The following is a 25,271-nucleotide window of genomic DNA, read 5'->3' as shown; positions in this document are numbered from 1 at the left end:
AGGTTATTTGAATATTGGTATAGTTAACCCAATAGATTATAGATAAAGTCATTCTGCTTAATTTACATTTCAAGCTCCATAAAATCTCAATGATTGCAAACTTATACACAGGTTTAAGCGTTGCTTATTTTTGTAACTAAAAACTAGGATAAAAAAATCGTTAAGATTTTCTCAGGTCATTTCGATTTTCTTCTTTTTCATGCTATACTTCACTTTAAACACTTGAAATTACCATTTATAATTACTATACTTATCTACTCTAATGCTTGGATTCACTAGTTTAAACTGTCATATATATATATATATATATATATATATATATATATATATATATATATATCATTGATTGCCTTCACAAAAGTAATTTAGTTAGAAATCAACAATTTAGAACCTGAGATACATGTACATCGATTTAACTAACCATACTGCATTAGTACAGCATGATGAATACTTAAGTAGTATTGTCAGTGTTTCAATAAAAAACAACCTATCAAACCAGATTTATAAATTTTAATCGTTTATTACTTATGATTTCCAAAGTTATCAACATTTCAAGATTCTCCCCCCCCCTCTTATTGTAATGATTTAATAGTTAGAGCTTTTAATTTTCAACTACTAGGGATTACAGATCTAAATGCCCTATTTTTTTCTTAATTTCATTTTAACAGTGGGCTGAAATCACTAGCGCTTATACTAAAAATGTATTATTCTTCTAAACTAAACATATTTTAGTTATATGCTTATTTGTTTCCGATCTATTCATTTTTGTTTTTATGAATCTTTTCTTGAGCATTACGGTTTATTTAAGAGGTTTTTTAGTTCCATTTTGTTGTGTTACAACTATGAGTGATTAATATGATTAAAGGTTAAACTCAACTATTGTCATTTGCTCCTACTATTTGCAAACCAAATAGCCACGAAGTGGTTCAGTATATTGCTACGTGTTTAGTGTACATTTCGAATATTCATATCTCAGTATTTTCAGATATTTTAGAATCAAATCGTTGGACCAAATTTTTTTTAATATTTAATTTTTAAAAAAAAATATTTTTGTAGGACAATCAATAAATGAATTGTTATTACATTATCCTCGAGAAACACCATGTTTATGTCGTCATCCGTGTTTTAGAAATGAAGTTAATCAAAACGCTAGACTTGTTGTAACAGCCCTAGTTTCGAAACCATTTTCAAAGTAAGTTACTTAGTGTTTTTGATGTGATAGATATGTATTTTTCTCTTTGTGTTTCGTAAATCTTTCTTTTTTACACACTTTCTGGTTTGCCGTTGCAGTTATCGATGCAGCAGTAATGTCATCATATTCCTCTTATCCTTGTTTGGACATTTCTTGCCATCTTCTTGCATAATACGATTCTGAAAATCAAATAAGATTAACTCCATTAATCGTGTATTTTTATTTTCTTTGGTTTTCGTGATTTTAAGGATTCATGTCGTGGGTTGGTGTTTAGAGTAATCGGATTTAGAGTAGTAGGCCTAATGTCCGAATCCCACTCTATCCGATAACATCACTAGCCTTCATATCACAAAAGTTTGGTCCTAAGCTGAACAGATAAGTCTGTACTTCATCAATAAGTTTTGTATAGAACTTCAAAGTTCTTTGTTTATTCCGCCAGCAAATAAGTATTGCAAGGTGATGTTAACTAATCAATCACATTTTAACTTTTTAAATGTTTTTAATAATTAGCATTTAATCATGTTAGGTATGGCGATACGTCTTTCTTGTTGTTAATGGATTCAACCTGGTCAATATTATCACTATTTTGGATAAACAGTGGTAATTAAAACTGAACGACACATCGTCATACAATTTTCCCCATTCTTTATATAGAAATGTGAACGTAGGTGAAACAACTCTCTAGTATTCACTAGTTTTACTCTAACCAGTACTAATCAGAGAGGAGGACCATCTTTGAAGTAAGTAAATATCTACTCAGTACAACCGGATAAGTTGTTTGATTGAATGTAATCAGCACTTAGGGTTAGACAAACTTATTGGTCACTATTCGGTAGTCAATCAAGTTTAATTATCTCGGTCCTATAGGATCTCAGTTGCAGCCGAAATAGCTCAATGGCAGCGTCTCAGTTTTTGGAACTGGGTGATAAGAGTTTTAAAATCACACAGACTTCATGAGTTCTCTCAAGATAACAGAAAAACCTTGCTGATGAGTGTCAACTAACAAGAGACTTAGGTCCGACGCTTTTTGGATAGCTACCTAATTGTTGTGGATGCGGAGGAATAGACCAATAATTATCATGTTAAGTCCAATGGTGTCCTTGGACTTTAGATGAACATTTCCTATTGGTCGATATCTGTTCACTTGTTGGATATTGTACAAAATGTTGTTTTCTATTTTATGGTACGATGTGGTATGCTTGATTGGTATATAAACAAAGTATGTTTGAAATATAATGATTCATAACTCAGAGGCTGTGACTCGTGTTCTGGACTCAACTGGCTAGGACAGACAGCGGAGCAGGGCCAATCAGGGTACTAGGTCATCCTTACGTGTCACTGTCACAGAAGCGGTCGATATAAACTCTACCTAGCATAACCTGCAGTCACCCGTCACAACAATTGGCGACGGGGTAGAGAAAATTTTGAACCCTGTAATTGGACAAGATTCAGCCTATTTATTTTGACCAATCAGTATCCAGATTTGTCATCGACGTCCTTGGGAATCATTGGTTGTTAATTGATTACAGTATTTCTCATTACCCTGCTGACTCAGAAAATGACTATCCCTCCCGATCAGTTGCAGCTACTACTTGATCGCCAGCAGCAGCGTTTCAGAGAAAGCCAGTTGAATGTTTTGGACTATTTACGCACGCGACAGCTAGATCTCCCATGTTTCGGAGATGTGAAAGAAACTGATGAATTCATTTCTCACTTACATACTGAACTCGAGAATGACTGCAGGACATATGAATATGAAAACAAAAGCCTCTATGGATCCCTTATGATCAGTAATGCGAACGAGGCAGTCGCTCATAATCCGTCCAGCGATGCGGGAATGTCCAGTTCAGAATCATGCCCTGTTGTGGGTTCAAATCCCACTGTTCCTGAAACGTGTACAGACAGTGATGTACCCAGCTCACAGGAAGAAGACCTCTTATTAAATGCTCATAAATTAATTACAGTACCCTCTCACAAGGAAACAGGAAACAAATCGTGCAGTATACTGAGTCTAGCTGCTCCAAACGGTCCTCATCAGTCAACAACAGGAGATCCTGATGAATCTTATTATCTAGATCCTCTTGTACCAGAAAATGTGTTAGATGCACCAAGTGATGGTCAGAAGTTTAATGCAATTTTGATAGATGTTATTTATCCCAGTGATCAACTATCCACAAATGAGATTTTCAAGGAATTCTATGATAATGTTCCAGAAAAATCGAACGTTGATGACCTCATATCAAGCGACGTTGGTCCACACTACTTAATCACTTTCAGTGACTTCTCTGTTCCATGTGACAATTATGTGTTAAATAAAGTCAAATTAATTTTAATTTGGGGATATGAGGACCCAACATTATTTCGTGGGGGAGGATGAACCCAGAAAATTTCAAAACCCGGATATCAACTCCGGATCTTCAAAAAAAAGGGGAGGTGTTGTGGATGCGGAGGAATAGACCAATAATTATCATGTTAAGTCCAATGGTGTCCTTGGACTTTAAATGGACATTTCCTATTGGTCGATATCTGTTCACATGTTGGATATTGTACAAAATGTTGTTTTCTATTTTATGGTACGATGTGGTATGCTTGATTGGTATATAAACAAAGTATGTTTGAAATATAGTGATTCATAACTCAGAGGCTGTGACTCGTGTTCTGGACTCAACTGACTGGGCTAGACAGGGAAGCGAGACCAATCGAGACTGTAGGCCGTCCGTTCGTGTTTACGTGTCACTGTAATCGATCGATAAGTACGCTGCTCTCTAATTTTCCAGTCAAGGACACAACAATTAGCACAGGGTAAAAATCGACAGCAACCTAAAGCCATAACACTAATATCTTAAAATCGTTCACTCAATAGTGTCACCTATACTAATGGACCCACTGTAACTTGGTCGATAGGATTCGGTCAGTATTAGAGGGCTGGACATATGTAGTATTGGTCTCTACTCAGTAATTAATCAGTTGTACCATGACTAAATGATACTCTCGTGCTGTGATTATTGCTTAATTTCAAGATGGATCTACAGATGCCCTAGTCAGAATCTGTGATAATTAGATTGGGAATGGATATTCTAAGCGCTTCAAAATGCAACTCACCAACTGAATATGATTATCGTGTCATTCATAATGGTGTTAAGTTTTAATCCCATATGAAATCACAAATTCATTTCGTTAAAAAACCAAAACCTGGGACAAAACACTTAATTCTTGATTTTCATTGATTGTTTAATTGTTGTTGGTTTTAAGGAAAAATTCGGACGAGACTATAATTTATAGGTGAACCAATCAGATTTAAGATAGCAGATCTTGAATTTGGACACGAAATCCATTCACTCATTTGGCTAAATGCCATTTATTTTGGCATTATAGCTGATGTAAGTTCATGATGAAAACACAATCTAGTTCATAAGCCTAACGTCCAACTGTAAATCGTAATCCTAATTCCTCACACTAATTCGTAACCCTAATAAAGTAGGTGGACATTCTAAGACCATTTTAACGTTGCCCAATGGTCGTCCATAAATTATAATCTCATCAAGAATTGTCTTCAAACTGAAAATACACTTAGCTTATGAAAAGTGTTCTTCAGTTATTGAAACTTTTCATTGCGCTTTTTTATTCTTGATCTTGAATTCAATTAAACTTAAATCGTTCTCATTGTTAAAGTAAAAATGCTTCAATCGTACAATATGCAAACAATATTCGAAATAAATGGAAAATTGGAGCATGCAATGGTAATGATGTTTTAATTTTAATCACAGGAAAAGCTGTAAGTTGATTATTATTATTATTATTATTATCATTATTGTTATTATTATTATTGTTATTATTATTATTATTATCATTTTTATTATTATTATTATCAGTATGGGGTCGTAGAGTTTGCTAAGTTTTTTTATTAAGATCATGCATCGATCAATGTTAGACCTCCATTAAAGACCTGGAAGCACTAGACGGACTTTTCGTCGCAGTATGGGAATCCTCGGCAGTGCGCATCCACCATCTTGCACTAACGGGACTCGAACCCAGGACATTCGATCGCGCGCGCGAACACTTAATCTCTAATCCACTGAGCTGGCATCCAATAGTGTTAATGTCTAACTTCAACCAATACTTGAAAATGCGTGATCATCTTCCATTGTTTGAGGTAGATACCTGTCTTTACTTGACGAGGATCGTGGAAGCGCACCGCTGAGGAGTCCCATATTTAAACGAAACAGCTGTCCAGTGCCTTCGGGTTTTCAATGGTGGTCTAACATCGATCGATTCATGATCTCGATTATTACTATGATCATCATTTAATTAAATTTCATTTTGTTTACCATTCATTATTTGTGAATATAAATTTCTATGATTTAAATTATAATCACCATACATGGTAAAATAAATTCATTGACCATATTCAAACACACGTATACTTGACGTTGTGATAGGTATTTTTTATTTGTGATAATGACTAGTAGTGATGTAGTGTTTAATTCTACGTCAAGTTCACATCGATTGTTTTAGCTTCCGAACAAACCGACTTATTTATTCATGTTAAATCACATTTTGACTTTGTTAATTATTCACTTATTAACCTTGAGTGTTTTTATATGAGCGTATGTGTTAATTACTCACATCCTATTCATTTCGTGTCTGTAACTTATTTTTGTCTGATTATAAATATGGAGTCTCGCTTTATCAAAACGAGTTGGCTCACTTGCCTTCTCCACTTCATTCTCCCGCTTTTTATTCTGAATGTCTGTTTGGATAAACAGATCCTTGAAATAAATTCTTCTAACTCAATCCGTATTTGGCTTCTTATTACCGTTGTCACACAAACGGGGTTAGCCTAGGTTAATATACGGAGTTAAATGGAAGATTTATGTTCATAACTTACTAATACATCGATTCAAGTCGGAGTCAGATCAGCTGGCCACAAATGTGATGATTGTGTTCATCCGATACAGTTGAAGTCAGATACCGAGTATCAAAATGATACTGTTCTATCTGTCAAAACTGTTCAATAATGGATGGAATAGATGTAATTTGAACTTACGAATTTAACAGTTAGAAACTAAAGGTTCCAATTGTTAAACCAGTTATTCTTTTCGTAAATATCAATACTAAGGTTAAACTTGATATCTTCAAATAAATTGATCACTAGGTAGAAAGTTAATAATAAATGTTTATTTTCCTTTTTTTGTTATATCCCAGTGACTGGAAAAATTGTATTTCTGACGTTTCTTGACTTAATGTAAACCACCTCTTCAGAATAAATCAATAACCGAAATAAAATTAACACAAATTTAAATAGTACAAAGAAAACAATGTAGAATATTTCTCGTACAATCGAAATCACAGTACGCTTGAGTATGTAAATATCACAAGTATGGTTGCCATAATCAGTTATTGGTTTACTCTAAAGAAATGGCTTACAATTAAGTCACAAAAATGTCAGATACAATATAATCTTTTTACTTATTGGGATATAACAAACAAAAAAGAAGAAAATTAACATTTATTCACTTACATTTACTTACCCAATTTATAACAATACCAAGTGAATTCAAATTCACCCCATTGCACAAGCAAGTGGCTATCAGGACTCAGTAGCTGAGTGGATAACGCAATGGCGTTTGAAGAGAATGATACTGGGTTCGAGTCCCAGAGTGAATATCAACTTTATGAGATGCAGGTACATCCAGCTGACTAGTCCCACATAGGACGAAACGCGCGTCCTGGATTCCACTGCTAGCCACTATCCATTATTGCTTAGAAATATCCTCTAGTTGAAAATCTTTGAATTCATTACTAAATTATTTTTCGGTATTTCACATTTTAAAAAAATACATCGTGCAACTTTATTTGTTTTTGTGTTTTTTTTTCACATTTTTCTTTTGTTAACATGTAAATTTTTTTTGATTAACAATCTATTTTATTTTCATGTCATTATTTTAAGACAATGTAGACATTTCAATTCTCTTATTCTATTCTATAGTCTATTCTAGTTGATGTATTGTTGTTTTTTGTTTTCATTGATTCCTGTGTTTATAACAAACCATTTAGTTTGCTTAAGAGTGATTTTATAATACTGTTTACTAAATTATATTGAAATAGTAGTATTTTCATTAAGCAGATGAACATATTCTGTAATGTTTTGTGATTATAAGTATAGGGTTGTTAAAGATTGTTCAGTTTCATTGAAATCATGCATCGATAAATGTTAGACTATCATTGAAAATCTAGAAGCACTAGACGATTGTTTTATCCTATTACGGGACTGCTCCCACACGCGGGAATCGAACCTTAGGACATTCGGTGTCTTACATAGACGCTTAACCTCTAGATCACTGAGCAGGCATTCACTGATGTTAGTGTCTAACTTCAAGTGAATCATGATATTGCACGATCATCTTCTATTGTCTTTGTTGGGTAACTGCTTTACACCCGACTATCCGTCCAGTACTTCCTAGTTTTCAACGGTGGTCTAACATTGATCGACTCATGATTTCAATGTAATGTGTTAATTGGTGATACTGGTCAAAACTTCTAAAAGCAAACGAAAAAAAATCAGCATTACTGTCAACAGACTGTAATTATTCTACAACATGGAAATGCATAGGAAGTCGTCGAATACAACATAAAAACAAAGTTATATCATTGACTTATTATTTTAAATTGAGTTTCTGTACTGTGTTTCTGACTACAAACTGTTAGAAAATCCTACGCTAACTGGATAGACCGGAAGACTAGTACATAACACTTCAACTATAATCTTCGTGATGGATGAGAAAGAAGAAAAATGTATTGGTGGGAGCTCCAAATGGCCTGTTATTTGAATTCTTGTTAATCAATTACTTCTCTATTACATTAGTATAGTTTATGCATAAACTGAGTACTTTACACTGAACACTTATTATACTAAGAAATGCATTTGAAACAAATCAAGCAACAATTTACAACTAAATTACACTGAAACTTAATAAATAGAAATCACTTCGAATAATAAGTACGTTTATGTTGATTGTAAACGAACACCACCTTCAACTGATATGCATGTTTGAAGATTGATTTTCTCCTTTCGAGAATACATATTAACAACGTGAATACCTGAAGGTTTCTAAATAATTGCTTACTTGCTTCCACCTGTTACCCTTCGTGGAAGTGTATACGCTGCCCACCAACATTTTCCGTCCAAACCTATCCTCAACAATCCTTCCCAATTGTTCCCAGTTGCTATTTATCCTTTCCATGTCTGTTCCCAATTCTCGACGCAGTATGTTCTTTGGCCTTCCTCTTTTTCATTTCCCTTCAAGATTCCAAGTTAAGACTTGCCTCAGGATGCAGTTTGACGATTTCTCCAATGTACGACCCATCCACCTCCAGTGTCTTTTCCTAATCTCCTCTTCAACTGGAAGCTGGTTCGTTTTCTCCCACAGTAGGTCGTTGCTGATATCACCGGTCAATGGACATTCACTATCTCGCATAGAAAATTGTTTAGAAATAATTGTGCGTTTTTGATTATGGTTGTGATGGTCTGCAAGTTTCAACTCCATACAGGAGAACTGTCTTGATGTTCGTATTGAAGATTCTCACTTTGATATTGGTTGACAGTTATTTTGAGTTCCATATGTTCTTCAACTGTAGAAATGCTGCTCTTACTTTGGTGATCCGTGCCTTTACATCTGCACCGGATCCTTCTTTTCTATCGATGATGCTGACCGGGTACGTAAAACTGTCCACCTCTTTCAGAAATTCCCCACCAAGTGTGATTTGGTTAGTGCTCGTTGTGTTGTATTTGGGGATTTTGGTTTTTCCTTTGTGTATGTTGAAATCTACTGATGCAGAGGATGCTGTTACATTGTCTGTCTTCACCTGAACGTTTTGGTGTGTATGAGATAGGAGAGCTAGGTGATCTGAGAAGTCAAAATTGTCTAGTTGCATGCAAGCTATCCATTGTATTCTGTGGAATGTATGATGACGAATTTCATTCAAAAGTTTCTAAATAAATTTAAATAATTAAACAAATTGGTTTAATAACGTAGAATTGATGAATTGTTTGTGTTCTGCTTCAAATCATTACTATTTGTAAATAGTCCGCAACCAGGAAATTATTAAAAGTTACATCACATTCAAATGTACATAAATAGAAAATATACATCGACAAATGGATGAATAAATTGGAAGAAACAATAAAATGTTCACCATTTAAAATAAGACAGATAAGGAATTTTTCCTGCTTTATATTGTGATTGATTTTGTGATCATTTCACTTTCAGTCAGTAGTCGCTGTTTTCTCAATTAATTAAAAAAAGAACACAACTTCATCATGCTTCGCTGAAGCAGTGATCATTTGGCAAAAAACGATAAAACAAGTTCAAACTAAACTTATGTGTTCAAAAGTGAACAGCTCTCAATTTATCATTGGTATGATAAATTTAACGAAAGTATCTTATGACTGACTGCTTTAAATGAACCATTTAGTAGTGATAGATTGATTTTCTGAATTTTTGTAAAGTTCAAGGCTCAGAAAAAGATAACCATGGATCTCATTGTGAACTAGGTAGAGATTGTCTAGATCTTGTTCTTATATGGTGAACGAGAACTCAGGTGGGGACAACCAATTTATTGTTCAGTATAAAATTATAGAATTTTTCCATAAAATGCGAAAAATATTAGCAGCCTCTTCTGTTTATAAGTTCTTCCTTGGATTCCTATTGAGCCGACTCTTCCGACTATGTATGATTTTGAAGGAGACTTCTGTTGAAGCCGAGTGACTAAAATTGGCTAGCTGCTCCATGACGGAGCTTTTGACTGACTTCTGTAATCCTTTGGAAAACCAAAGTGAATAGTGTTTCAGAGAAGTGTTTCAAACGAGCTTGTATCTCCAATTATTTTAACAATTTTCCATCAACTATTATTACAATTTTTACAGTAAAGCTTTTACCTGCAATTCATGCCTTCTCTTTAGTGTTCTGGTTGACATGTTGAGGTAGTAAAGGATATCGGAACCAACTGAGAAGACGGTTTAAGCGTGTCGGCAGCAAGATTTATGAATTTCACTTTTCTTATTCATATTTTGCGGATCCGTTCATTTTGTTCCAAACTACCGTTGATATTTCTTTTTAGACTTTTCAGTTCGCTATTTTCCTTTTATCAGAATGGGGTTTTGTGGATATTATAGTGATTTTTGAGTAGTTGAATTCATGAGTCGATTAAAGTTAGATAGCCATAAAAAACATGGAAGCACTGGATGGCCCTTTAAACGTTCGCCCAAGAGACCGAAGATCCTGGGTTCGAGTCCCGCCTGCGGGACCGTCGATGTGCATTGCTGAGGAGTCCCATACTACGATGAAACGGCCGTCCAGTGCTTCCGGGTTTTCATTGGTGGTCTAGCCTGTATAGACTCCTGAATTTAACGTTTAAATATCTAAACAATACTATAAATGATCAATATCATACAATTTTTATGTTTCAGTGATGAGATTTCCACGTTGATCATCCGGTTTAGGTTGATACAATTTGTTAAATTTAATGAAATAGTTAACGTATTCAATTATTCCATACTTTGACTGTCTATTTTCAATTATCTTTTTTTAAACTGATTTTTTATTAGTTATTTGAATGTTCCCATAAATATTTAGGACTAAAATTGATCAGTCTATTATTGGCATATGTGCTATCCTATCATGTAGTGTCTATATGGACTCAGTAGCTAAATGGATGATACGATGTCAATTGAAACTAACGGTTATGGGTTCGATTCCCGGAGTGAACATCAATTCTTGGATACAGGTACATCTAGCTGACGAGTCCCGAACGAGACGAGACACTGCAAGCCACCATCCATCTCTGACTATCACATTTTTTTGTTAATATTAATGTAACTATAAATTTGTTTTATTTTTTTCCGAGAACAGCTTGACCTTAAAAATTATTATTATTTCGTACTGTACGAATTTTTATCACATATAAACTCTATTTATTCCTTGTCATTAGTGAAATATTCTGATCAGAATATGCATGATCTATCATGACTGATCAATATTTATAATAGAATCAAATGATTAAATTATCTATTTTGGTTAGCGATGTAATTCGATACATGTGATAGATCTAACTATTTTCTTATTGTTGATTCATCATGATGGATTTATTTATATTGGGGTTATATCATTATACATGTTCTTTTTTGTGTGGAAATTGTGTTACATTTTTTGGAGTGATATACTATTTAATAGATTATGCGTATTCGAAACTTCTAGACGTTAGTAGTGTGGTGATTGAGAACTCAAGTGGGGTGAACCATTTTGTTTTTTCTTGCAAAATTAGACTGTGGTTTAGTGAAATATGAAAATGATACATTAAAAATATCATGTGCACATCTTCTTTGTGTTGTCTTCTCACATACTCCATTATTTCTCTAATTCTGTTGCTGTTTTGATTCCTCTCCGATATCTTTTCTGTTCTATTCAATTCAGTCTTCTGCTGCCAGGCATTCCACTTCCTACTGGTGCTACATACTACATATATCTGTGAGCACAAGTAGCGTACACCACAGCAGTAGTAAAATCTTTTTTTCTTTCTCTTTTGTTATGCTTATGTAAAGTATGGCAATCGATATGATAAACATTAGCGCCATGTGGTTGATTGTTTTGACCATCTAAGTAACTAGTAATCTATTAGCTATAGGCTTCATTCTGTTGTGATCTAATTAATTAAAATACCAACCATTTTAGCTGTCATGTACATTACGCCAACCAAATGACAAATTTTCAGCGTAAAACGTTCTATACGGATAACCTCTATATACTGTGGTAACTCTGTGGAGTTGATATGATTTCCATCTTCATGACTATTTGTTCTGTGAAACATGAGCCATGAAAGTACCAAATGTATCTAGATTGTTATCATTTTGATCACACTTGTCCTCGAAACATGTTGTACATAAAACGGACCCATCAAATGTGCAATGGCGAATATGAGTGTAAGATTTGATTTATAAACGATAATTCAGTTGATGTTACTTGTTGCACATCCTTAGCCACCACTGTCTTAAACGCACAGTGTTGGTTTGCACAAAACTAGATTTCAAAATTGTTAGAACTGATCAAACTACAACATGGTATTATTCAAAACAGTAACTCGGCAACTCAATTGACTCATGTTGATAAGTCTTGGTTGTAAACCACAAAATAATTGCATTTTATAGTTAGAGATGTAAATCGAAATCATTTAAATTCCTACTAGTTAATTGAATCTTTTCATGTTATGCAAATGATTACTAAATATATTCGAACTTAGTTAGGGGTTAAAATAACAGTTGTTCTAATGTAATCTTTCTTATCCTACAAATTATCTGTCTAATTTTTCCTTCAAATGTTCACTGTTAATTGTTATATAGAAGTCGACTTTCTTTTCATTTTATCTCTGTGTTAATTAATACAACATAACTTGTTTTATCATTGTTGAAATCACGAGTCTATCTGAGCTAGACCACCATTGAAATCCTGGAAGCACTGTATGGCCGTTTCGTCTTATTATGCGACTCCTCAGCACTGCTCATTCACGATCCCGCATGTGGGATTCGAACATTGGAACATGATCTTATAATCATCATTAGTAACACTTCCTACATAAAATAGAAATTAGAAAAAAGTATTTTCATAAGAGCATGATGTTTAGTGATCGCATTTTTCTCTCTGGATACTGTCTGAAGGAGAAATTTCTAGATCGAATAGAACGATTAACTGTTTGCTTAGTATATATATATATATATATATATATATATATATATATATATATATATATATATATATGAATTTGGTGTTCATCTTGTGCTAATTGAGGTATAGCAACTTGGATAAATGCATATATGTGCCTGGTTCTGCGTTGTAGCTGACTGACTGACCTGTGTCTATGGATATTATTCAACTATAATGTAGTACTGGTAATGTGTTAAACTGGTATTATGAATTCAATCAAACCTTGTGTTCTTATAATATTTTCATGTTGTGACTTGCATATATCTCGACTTTGGTGAATTTTTTAATTGTTCCCATTTAAATACAGTATTTATCGTTTGAATTACTAAACTTGTTGCCACTCTCTTTTAAAAGATAGATCTCTAACAATTTAGCTTGCATAGTGAGTGCAAGAAAAATCATAACATGCTTATCCGCTCATAATTCAGATAAACAGGTTTGGCAGACGGATTCAGATTTAAGAAATGTCTCTAATTTTTACTTTACTATATCCTGGTTCTACTATTTTTGGAGTAGTTAGTCTGTTTCTTATTCATTCCTATTATCACTCGCATTAATTTAAGTGATATGCATTGGTTGAGTTATAGTGACTCACGTGCAATCGAGTTTAGTTCAATCAAGGTCTTTTGTTGACCTATTTAATGGACAAAGTCATCCATGATATAACAACTTGTTGTACTATCTTTATTATTATGCTTGTATGAAATACATATGCTTGAACATTGTTTAGCGCCTACGCATGTATTCATTCTGCTAGCTTCATTATTAACTGCTTAATCTATTCGCTGACTCATCCATTTTCCTATACATATATATATGTGTACATTTGCACCCATTCACTACAACTACTACTACTACCACTACTACAACTACTTGCTACTACTACAATCGTAGTTCGCTTGCTCATTCATTTTGCCTCTCTGCTGTCTGGTCCGAGTTATCTACTAAATAAACTGTAGTAGCTGCTTCTTTTTGCCTTCTGATTTCAAACATCGTTGAAGATTATACGATAACGGTTCGAGGGTGATTAATTAACGAAGCACAGCCACTACAGAGTAAAGAAGAACTAAGCACATAACTGTATGTTAACATGATATATATTATTATTACGTTCATCCATTGTCTAGTATGTCTTGAACTCAATACTTCACTTGACTTGGGATCCAATATGATGTTAAAAAAAACCTCGTCATTAGTTTTGTATCATTTTCAAGATTTAGAAGTTTATACAGTGATAATCCTATTCATGACTTTGTACACTGAACATCAAACGTTTTGAGAAAAAAATCTATCCCATAATTTAAATCAAACTAAATAACAAGTAATAAATACATTGAATACTCTAAACTCCTTCAAAATGATACGGTTAAACAAATCAGATTGGATTTGAAATGTTGGGAAGTTGATCTAGCTTGTTCCAAGTATACTGTCCAGTAGTTGGTAATTGGTCGTAAATTTTCCGGAAATCGTTTAATAAGATGGTAGTTGGAGGTAGTCAACAGGAAACCCTGGACCCGGGTTTCGTGCTATTTGGTACTCGTCCGCAAGGTGTACCTGTAATATTTAAAATATTAGACTATATAGGATTTTATTATTATTATTAATGACTTTATTCAACATTACATTCTTGGTACAACATAGAATTTTCAGCACAAAGTATTTCAACATGTTTCCGTTTCCTATTTCTTGATCGAACCTGACGATAAATATTTTGTGATCGCCAGTTAGATGTTAATAGTTCAGGATCGAAATTTGAATAATGTACATTCTTTTCAATGTATATTGTCAGCATCCAAGATGTATCTGATTGTACTTTTTTTTGTAAGTTATACAGCGAAAGATCGTAAACATCTCATAAACTTACGTGAATAGGTTATGCAATTAATAAACATAATAATATGTTAAAATAAACAAAAAATAAATATCTTGTTGAAATATCTTGATGTTAGGAACAGGTAGTCCAAATATTCAAGTAGGTCGCCAAATAAATACATTAGAATCATCCAGAGTATCTTATCCATTGGTTTAGTATCTTTTATTTGTTGTAAATAGACTAATCAGAGTATCCTGATTTGAACCTGATCAAAGCATACAATAATCAGGACTGTATCCGATCATACAGAGGATAATTAAGACAAAATTAAATGTAATAAATTTCTAACATATGGAAGCTTAATTAGTTTTTATAATATTGATAGATTTATGACAATTTCAATGAAATATACTGCCTTGGTAACATGATTATCACACTGGTTAAATGTTCTTTATCTTTATTCGGTTTAATTTTGTTTGTTCATTCGAGCGTAATCACTTAGATAACGTTGATATTAAAAAAAAAAGTTATTACTACATTGTATTAACTTTGTATTGGATTGACTTCTTTCGTAATATTTTCTTGTCAGTATTCATAGACAAAGAAATAAAAAGATAACCTGAGTTTTTTTATTATTATGATCAAACGAATTTTTATCATAGTCTGACAACAAACATTACAGATTACATCTTATGATTAAAAGTAAACAAAATACTGTTATTATTCACTTGGTACTGTTTTACTTGTATCTCCATATTGTTATTTAGGACTGCAGTTGATCAGTCTCTTATTGGCATATGTGCATTCTGTTCGGATTGCCTCGATATAGCCTTAAGTCATAAGCATTATATGCAAAGATAGATAGTGGCCAGCAGTGGAATCCAGGACGCGCGTTTCGTTTTATTTGGGACTCGTCAGCCGGATGTAACTGCATCTCGCAGTTGATTCTCACTCCGGGACTCTAACCCAGTACCGTTCGCTTCAAACGCTATCGCGTTATCCAATTAGCTACTGAGTCCTGATAGCCATCTGCTTGTGCAATGGGGTGAAGTTTAAATTAATTTGGTGTTGTTTTACTCGTTATTATTATGTATACATTAATGGTACATTAGTGGATCATACATAATCTGAAATAGTTCTTTGGAAAAATTTACAATATATATCCATGAAATTCAATAAGATTATAATTAATTGTAACATCCACCATTAAGATCATTTTCAAGGTATTTCATTTTGTTAACTATGAATTCTTTTGATGATCTCATTTTGGTGAAGCGTTGGTCTTAGCTGTTGAAATGTTCAGTAATCATGGCATAAGGTGGCGACATTAGTCTGTGAAGTTATTGACTGTTTGTCTGAGTGCTGGCCATGAATCTAGACTAACCTACGTGATTGGTGTTGGAGAGATAATCACAATTCGTGTTTAGAGACGTTGGCTGGTGTAGTTCAGAATCATTCACAATGGCCCAATTGTATTCATTATTCATCTTCTTTTTTATTATGTCTTTTCGAATCATATCCTCAATATTAAGTTTTTCTCTTATTATCAATGGTGTTACATTCTCTCAATTTCTTTACTCTATTCATCATGCAAATTTCATCTTGTCGTGTCGACATTGTGTGAGTAATTAGATCAAAACATATGTCTCAGGTTCTAAGTTGATTACAACTGACTAACTAGACTTTCAACCAAACCTGTTTCACTCACATTGGTTTAAGCAGTTGGGCAGCGTTACTATTTTGGACACTTAGAATGTGCAGCTCTCAACACCGATCGCACAAATTTGTACTTGTAATAAAAATAAGTTTTTTTGTTACTGATTTCACTTTGGAAATCTACAGTTCTTTGCACAAACCAAACTGTAGAGAATTAATGTCGTTCTTTTCACTTGAATATCTGATCAGCTTTCTTGAAATTTGTGTCCACTCTAACAATCATTGTTCTCTCTTCAATACATAAATTAAAAAGTAGGCTTTAAAAGGATAAAACTTGGCTAACCAAAGGTATGGAGTTTTCGGTTGTTAGTTCGGTTTATGTACTTTTTCAGTGTGGAGTTGTGGAGATTTTTGAATTCCATTAGAATCATAAATCGATCAATCTTCGGCCACCATTCAAAACCGGAAGCACTAGACAACTGTTTCACCCTAATATGGGACTCCTCAGCGATCCTACTCAACAGGGAGTCGAACCCAAGACCTTTGATCTCGCATAAATGTTTAACTTCTTGACCACTTTTTGGAGTTGCAAGTGTTTAGACTTTATGTGTGGCATACTTTCAGACTGAATTACTCAGTCTACGTAAACCTACGGGATACTTGAATGTATACCTAATTACTAATTATATATATTAGTTATACTTTGAATTGTGAGGAAATTTATTTGGGGCATGTCATTCAAATTTACTACCGTTTTATTGTTTCGTTCCTATTGGGACTTTGGAAAATACAGGAAGGTAATCAATCATTTATAACCAGTTATGTATTGTGACCATTTAATAATTACCAGTTTTTAAGATTCACTAACTTCAACATTTAAAGCTGTAAACTATGGTTTTGTGCATCATTGAGATCAGCAACACTTACTGGCACATGTAACCAATTAATTTTCGGTAGGGTGAAACGTTCGTCCATGTTCCCACTGCTTATCCTTAATAAAAGTTTGAAGACTTTGATTTCAAAATCACTAAAAAAACTAAGTTGTAAATACTCAACCTTCTGATTCCAAACAGTAATTAAGAGTTCTGAATGGTAATATATATATAATGGTGGTCTAACATTGATCGATTGATGATCTCAATCAAAAACTTAACAATCTCCACCTAAATATTCTCATCATTAATATCATCACAATCTTATTTAGTAGTTCAATTGTCAGCATAGTGCTGTGGAGATTGTTGAGTTTTAGTTAATATCATGAATCGATCAATGTTAGACCACCATTGAAAACACGGGAGCACTTGATAGTCGTTTCGTCGTAGTATGGAACTTCCTAGCAGTACGTATCCACGATCCCGCACGAGAGACTCGAACTCAGGATCTTCAGTCTCGCGCGCGACCTCCTAAACTTTAGATCACTGAGTTGTTATCCAACGGTGTTAATGTCTAACTTCAACCAATCCACGATATTGCGCGACCATCCACCACTATCTTCAGTGAATAACTGCCCCACAACAGACACGGCTGAAATCCACTGATCATGGCTTTTCACTAAAACTTCAGAAAATCTATCGTGAAGCTAGTCACTATTGAGTACATGATGATTATGGGTATGGGGTAGTGGAGATTGTTGAATTTAGATTGATGTCATGAATGTATCAGTGTTAGACCACTATTTAAAACGTGAAAGCACTGTACAGCCGTTTCGCCGTAGTGTGAGACTCCTCGACAATGCTCATCCACGAAACGACTGTCCAATACTTCCAGGTTTTTAATGGTAGTCTAACATTGATCCATTCATAATATTTTTAAGTTCTATTGCTTTGAGAAATTTTTATTTAACCTAAGATTTTGTCATACCATAGTTTATTTGATTAGTTTACTGTTTTGCTTGAACATACTACATTAATAGTACATTTCATTAATGGGTAATATTTGTTATGAAAAAATAAGACCAGTCTAATCAGGTCAAAATAGTATGCAAACATTGTACTTCATTTCTAACTTACCCATCTGTATTTCAATTGTTTTCAATGTTGTTAAACTGGAATTTTCTCATATTCTTTGTGTTATTATGAACAATCTTTAAAATTTCACATGATAAATTGTTTAGAAATTATACCAAATAACTTTGAAATCAATCACTATCATTGGTGTTTTGTTCATACTAATAACAATATTATCAAAACGGAAAATACCCAAGTTACATTTATTCCTTCAAATCTATCAGTGTACATATATATGAATTAAATGTCACTTACATCTTGATTTAACAAATTTTAAGCTATCTCTTTTGTCAATGAAATCTTGTCTAGATTGAAAGATGTTCATTATACTTTAAGTCATTCTCGTTTTCATTTGAATGTTAAGAGTTCCATTGACAGTAACATTTGAAAATAACATTTATGTTGATAGATCTTAGAAAGATAGAGTTTATTAGTTGGTTTGGTGTTACATTCTAATTTTGAGGTCTAGTATTGTTATTACTCGATTGCCTAGATTGAAGTGGGTCAAACAGGGTTCTAACTTGAGACTTAATGGCTGAAAGTCGAAAAGCCTAAATACTGACCCAATACCTTACTATCTTGATTAGGAACTGGAACAAATGTGGATATATTCTAGTTAGTGTACATCACATTTACACGATAGGTGGAAATTAACAAGTGGAAAAGAAAAAACTATCGAAATTATAAAATCGCTTGTGGTGGGACGTTTGACATAAGATTATAATTTTTAAAGATGAGCGAATTATTTGTCATATTTAGGGAATTTCAACTGGAAAGTCTCCGCACGCTGTTCAGTTTTATAACAAATAACTTAGTAGATTAATGTCGTTTCTTATTCTGACCATCTCTAGACTAAAAACTGAACAAATTATGTTTTTCTTATATAACACTAGTAGGTCATTTATCAAATAAACATTTATGTACTCGACCCTGAAGTACACCAGTTGTGACATTATTTAATTGTGGGGAACCAATGTAGGGGGAACAACCTTCGCATCTGTGATCTATTAGTTGAAATCTCATTGATTTGACCATTAACCTACCGCTCTATATCGTATGTGTCTGCAGTGTTGTGAGTTGTATTCTGTAACTTAAGCGTTATCAGTTGACTTAAAAAATGGTATGATAATAATAATTTCGTATAACCACTTACTCACTAAAAGTTAGACATTTCGGACCATATTCTTTGTTCTTTTCTGGTTACACTACTGATGACTAAATTCACGAGATAATATAAAATTAAAATTATATGAACTCATTCTCTAGGTACACGGATATGAGCCACACTGCAAGTGTGAGGGCTAGTGGTAGCACCAAGTCCCTCAAATCGAAGTAGGTAGGGCGGGTTCAATACTTGGCTTTATTGGCTGAAAGTCAAGTGCCTTAGCCATTAAGCCACGTTTTCACTATTAAATAATAAGTAGTGTAGTAAGTCAATCATTTTAAATAATAGGGGTATTAGTTAGAAGCGATAAACCTAAATAATGGTGTCAGTAGTCTATGCTTCTTCTTTGCTTGACACTTTGTAAGAAGATAAAAAAAGTCTACTTAAATAAACATCATCTGTTGATATAAACTTTTGATTAGGTGATTCATTATTGAGATTACAGTTATGTAGATCCATTTACTACTTATTTTGCATTAAATTTGGAAAAAAACAATGAGTCATTAGAAACTGTTGGACTTGGTGCAAATATCCCACATTCCGAATAGCCACACACCATCACAGTGACAACAAATTAATTGGTCAAAACAACCAGTTCAGCAGAAGCCTCTGCATCAATAGGCCTAAACAGACACAACGGAAAAACCCAATTTTCAAATACAACACAACGAGCACTAACCAAATCACACTTGGTGGGGAATTTCTGAAAGAGGTGGACAGTTTTACGTACCCGGTCAGCATCATCGATAGAAAAGAAGGATCCGGTGCAGATGTAAAGGCACGGATCACCAAAGTAAGAGCAGCATTTCTACAGTTGAAGAACATATGGAACTCAAAATAACTGTCAACCAATATCAAAGTGAGAATCTTCAATACGAACATCAAGACAGTTCTCCTGTATGGAGTTGAAACTTGCAGACCATCACAACCATCATCAAAAACGCACAATTATTTCTAAACAATTTTCTATGCGAGATAGTGAATGTCCATTGACCGGTGATATCAGCAACGACCTACTGTGGGAGAAAACGAACCAGCTTCCAGTTGAAGAGGAGATTAGGAAAAGACACTGGAGGTGGATGGGTCGTACATTGGAGAAATCGTCAAACTGCATCCTGAGGCAAGTCTTAACTTGGAATCTTGAAGGGAAATGGAAAAGAGGAAGGCCAAAGAACATACTGCGTCGAGAATTGGGAACAGACATGGAAAGGATAAATAACAACTGGGAAGAATTGTTCAGGACAGATTTGGACGGAAAATGTTGGTGGGCAGCGTATACACTTCCACGAAGGGTAACAGGTGTAAGTAAATATATTACTATGTGTGATAGTTAAAATTCTGACATTCAAAACATATTTCGAATAGAATGTATAGGACGATAAAATACGAATTATGAAATAATCTGAAATTTTATTATAAAGACGAAGACACAGAATGAATACATCTGTACCTCCGCGACAGGTTTCCAGATATGTGTTACATAAGGTCTCTGTATAACCTATAGCTATGTAGAAATTCATTGATAGCATTAAACGATTATCACATTATCATATATTGTCTGAATTTTAAATTGTGGACGATCAAATTCCAACCTAATGCTTTCAAGATATTGTGCTCATTGTGAAATCTACATATCCGGAACTCGACATCTGGATTAGTCTTTAGTGTTCATTTTTGAAGATTTAGTTCTAGATTAGAATGAACCATCAGTTCACTGCTCCATATTTTTTATTGGTTATTCAACCGATAACAGTTTTTTTTTACAAAAAAATTCCTTAATATGATGAAAAATAACAAAGTGTATTTATTTCATTTCACTGACATGTTTCACGCGCTCTATTTTATTCTCTTTGATCAATCCTGTTTTGAATATAAACAATTTGACAATATGCATAAATCACTGTTGATTATTATTATTATTGTTATTATTGGTATATATATATTAAACAGCTGTAGAGGTTAGATGTGGTGTAGCCCCATTCATTCGTTATCTCCATCTAATTTTACTGTATTCATTTTCTTTTTCAAACTATATTCTGATTATTTATTTTACCATTATAGTAATAATGATTACAGTTTCCATTTCTTTGCCTTTCATATCGTTAGTTAGCTCCCTTTCTCTCTTTCTGATCATGCTGAGATTGTTAGTGTCAGAATGTAGATCGTACTTGATTAAATCGTTGATAGTTTTTTTGTATGCTGTGTGTTTGCCCACTGGTCAAGTTTTTCGAATTTTAACCAAAACCTCATAAGTTCATTACCTTTCCTTCTTATTTCAGTTCAGGCAACTGATTAGTAGTTCTTGTAGTAATATTACCACAACCTCTCACAATTTAAGCGTTACCCGAAGACAAGTACACGATTCTATACAACCTTTTGAATGGTATTTTTAAGAAAAATAATATAGCACACTAGTATGATGCGTATTGTTCTGGTTAGGTGATTTTTTTATCCTTATATAAATCTTGGTTATAACTATTTGAACTTGCTACATCTTTGATCTGTTTACCCAGTAATATACAGAAGAGAACTTGTCTCGATCTAGGTAAAGGCCTTGACAAGATAGGCTAAGTGGCTCAACCTTGAGATTAGAAATGCGTGAATCGGAATTGAGACTGATGGTCTTGGGAAGAGAGATGAAACTGCTCTATTACCTTATTGGTCGATAGACGAAAGAGAAGACGAGTCAACGGGAATATTATTCGATTTATTCTTCATTCAGATATAAGTGAAAAAATATATAACACAACCGCAACTCACAAACAATTAGAAGGATTTCATTGAAACCATAAACTGATCAGTATTAGACCACTATTGAATACCAGGAAGCACTGGACGCGCGACATCATGAATTGGTTCAAGTGAGACATTAACACCATTGGGTGCCGGCTCAGTCATTCAGAGGTTAGGTGTTCGTGTTCGAGACCGAAGGTCTTGGTTTCGATTCCCGATTGTGGGGTCGCAGGTGTACACTGCTGGGAAATCCCATAACAGGATAAAACGGCCGTACAGTGCTTTCATATTTTCATTGGTGGTCTAACATTGATCGGTTTGTGATTTCGATGAAATCATACAATCTCCACAACCCCAAACTGAAAATTGGAAAGATACAATTATGTCGAAACTAGGCATTACAGTAGACAATTAGATCACAAAAGGTTACATTTAAATTACAATAATTTTAGAAGAGAACAAGATATGTCAGTCAATTATGCATTAAACAAAAGTTTATGGTTTACAGAATAGCTTAAAGGTAAAAATAAATGTTAATAGTTCGCAAACTTTGAATTAAGTGAATCAATGTCCTCAAAAATAGATTCCGTTGTTTGTTATAGCCTCTTTATTTCTCTATTCACATCAAAACTGTAATGAGTTATAGAACTTTTCTTATTAATTAAACTTATATATATCATTATAACTTATGATTTGTTACTAGTTCATTTAGAATAAACTTGTTCAATCTGTAAACAATTGCGATATATATCATGTTTAAGATATCTTCATTAACATTATAATTTAAAGGCATTACCCTTTATTTACAAAATACACTGTTTATTATTTGCATTAAAGTCATTAATTTTGATAATAAACATGTTATCCTGAATTATACTGCTGAGTTCTTTTTGTGAACATCTTGTAAAGTTTCATAAAACAGTGTATACTTCCTTATACAATTCTGGCTACTAACCAAAAGCTATCACTCATACTATGTTTTTGTATGATCTTCTTGGATTATAGACTAACATTCAGTTAACATGAAAAGTGATAATCTGTAACTATTTTCTTTCTTAGCCTAAGTTCTATCACTGTATATCTAGGAAATGTCAATAGAGCAATTAGAATACGTAATTGAAATTTAGGAAATAATAAAACTATGATCAACCAGATTTGATAATGAGTGTGCTTATTCTATCATCTATTTATTTTCAATAAGTAATTTGATGATTGTTGTGATCCATGATTCTAAGGAATAACGTACTAATAGAGTTGAATGGATTTGTTACTTTCAATATAAAAAAAATTAATATCTAGGTATATCCCACAAGAATTGGATGGAACTAGAAAAGAAGGCCCAGGACAGAGTGGGTTGGAGAATGCTGGTCGGCGGCCTATGCTCTATTAGGAGTAACAGGCGTAAGAAAAAGAAGAATACCCCGCTTAAGAAGGAAAAAAATAAATTACAATCCTCGAATACAACAAAATGCATATTCTATTCAAATTGATTCAATTAACAATTTATCTATCAGAATATATATCACATGTCAGTAATTTTTATATAATCAAATGATGATTTTATTCTATTTTCTTATAAAGATTTTGTTTTGTTTTCTATTTCATTTAGCTTCATATTTCATATGGTTCATTAGTAGCACGAGCTTTAAACTCAGAATGTACACGTCGTTTAATTGGTCGTTTTGATGCTAATAAAGAAATCATTACAAATATTCGTCAAACAGCATTTATTCTACGGTATTATATTTCATTTATATGTTTATATGTAATTTTATTCAATTAATTGTATTTCATTCATCTGACTCTTTTGATAATTTTTGAAGTACAATAAAAAGATATAGTTTGATATAGAATAAATGAAATACGGTTGGTATTGGAAACTAGGATGCGCTAAGTAGATAATTTGTTGGTGTTTGAAATGAACGGTACTGCTTTCGAATTCCAGAAAAAATATCAACCCTGGAATGCAAATAAATTCAATTGACAAGTCTCAAATTAGGTGAAACATACGTTCTAGTTTCCAAATGTTAGTCACATTTCGTCTATTTTATATCAACTTGTATCTTAATGGAGATATATCAGGCCAATCCGCACAAGATGCTTATATGCCAACCAAAGCTGATTGAATTTTAGTATAAAAAATTATCAACAACGGGATAATCCAAGTCATTCCAAATTGAATTAAAAAAGAAATAATATCCATTTAAGAAAATGAATTGTTACTCCCATAACAAGCCTTCTCATCAATCGTAGTCTACTTTGACAATATTACTACACGTAAGATATGAGTGTTTTGAAGTCGTAAATAATATTACTTATGTTGGAAACTAGTGATTACTTAATTAGATGGTACAGTCCATAGAAAATTAAATGAATGATAAGTGAATCGGTAAAGAAGAAAAAGCTCTTTCATGGTAGTTAGTTTTTATTATAGCTGATGACTGTTTACTACGCTCCCGTTTTGTTTGTATGCAAAAGTATCTGAAGCTGAAGTGGAGCGGTAGAAACTTCTTTCTTTTTCGCTAACAATCGGAGATGTAGAATTCTCTGGATAATATATTTTATATCATATTTAATGAATTTTTTCCCCAAGTATTCGTTTTTCAGAATCCTCTTTTCAGTAATTGTTTTATCTTTCAATAAACCTTATTTCGTTAAATAGTTTTAAATTTATAGAGATGCAAATGTTTTGATTCAGATCCTCGAAATGATAGAAATCGATTATCAGCCCATAATGATTGTGATATTTTTACAAAGGTCAAAATAGTGCATGTATTAATGAATTTGACAATGTTATGTGTTATAATAAATGGTGAACGTTTGCATCTGTTACGATATATATACTTCAAAATAGTGTTATTTGCAAATTAGATAGGTCATTTAATGAAGTTCAGAATGATTTGGAGTAAAGTATTCAATCACAATCAGTATAGCAGTAATATGGCAAAAA

At 33.2% G+C, this 25,271-nt stretch overlaps 1 protein-coding gene across 2 annotated transcripts in view; it reads left to right on the top strand.

The window, feature by feature from the left end:
* The window catches only part of GTPBP5_1 (Mitochondrial ribosome-associated GTPase 2), a gene marked incomplete at its 3' end in the record, with an annotated part of 66,082 nt that overhangs the window by 23,988 nt on the left and 16,823 nt on the right, over nucleotides 1–25,271 (top strand). For both annotated transcript variants that reach the window (XM_051210277.1, XM_012944557.3), the window contains 3 exons: nucleotides 1,057–1,192; nucleotides 4,865–4,967; nucleotides 23,931–24,058. In XM_051210277.1, coding sequence (XP_051070250.1) covers nucleotides 1,057–1,192; nucleotides 4,865–4,967; nucleotides 23,931–24,058 — 367 coding nt within the window. The remainder of the gene's footprint in view (nucleotides 1–1,056; nucleotides 1,193–4,864; nucleotides 4,968–23,930; nucleotides 24,059–25,271) is intronic.

This window comes from Schistosoma haematobium, chromosome ZW, assembly GCF_000699445.3.
Source record: "Schistosoma haematobium chromosome ZW, whole genome shotgun sequence".
NCBI lineage: Eukaryota > Metazoa > Platyhelminthes > Trematoda > Strigeidida > Schistosomatidae > Schistosoma > Schistosoma haematobium.
This window is presented reverse-complemented; position numbering and strand designations above follow the sequence as displayed.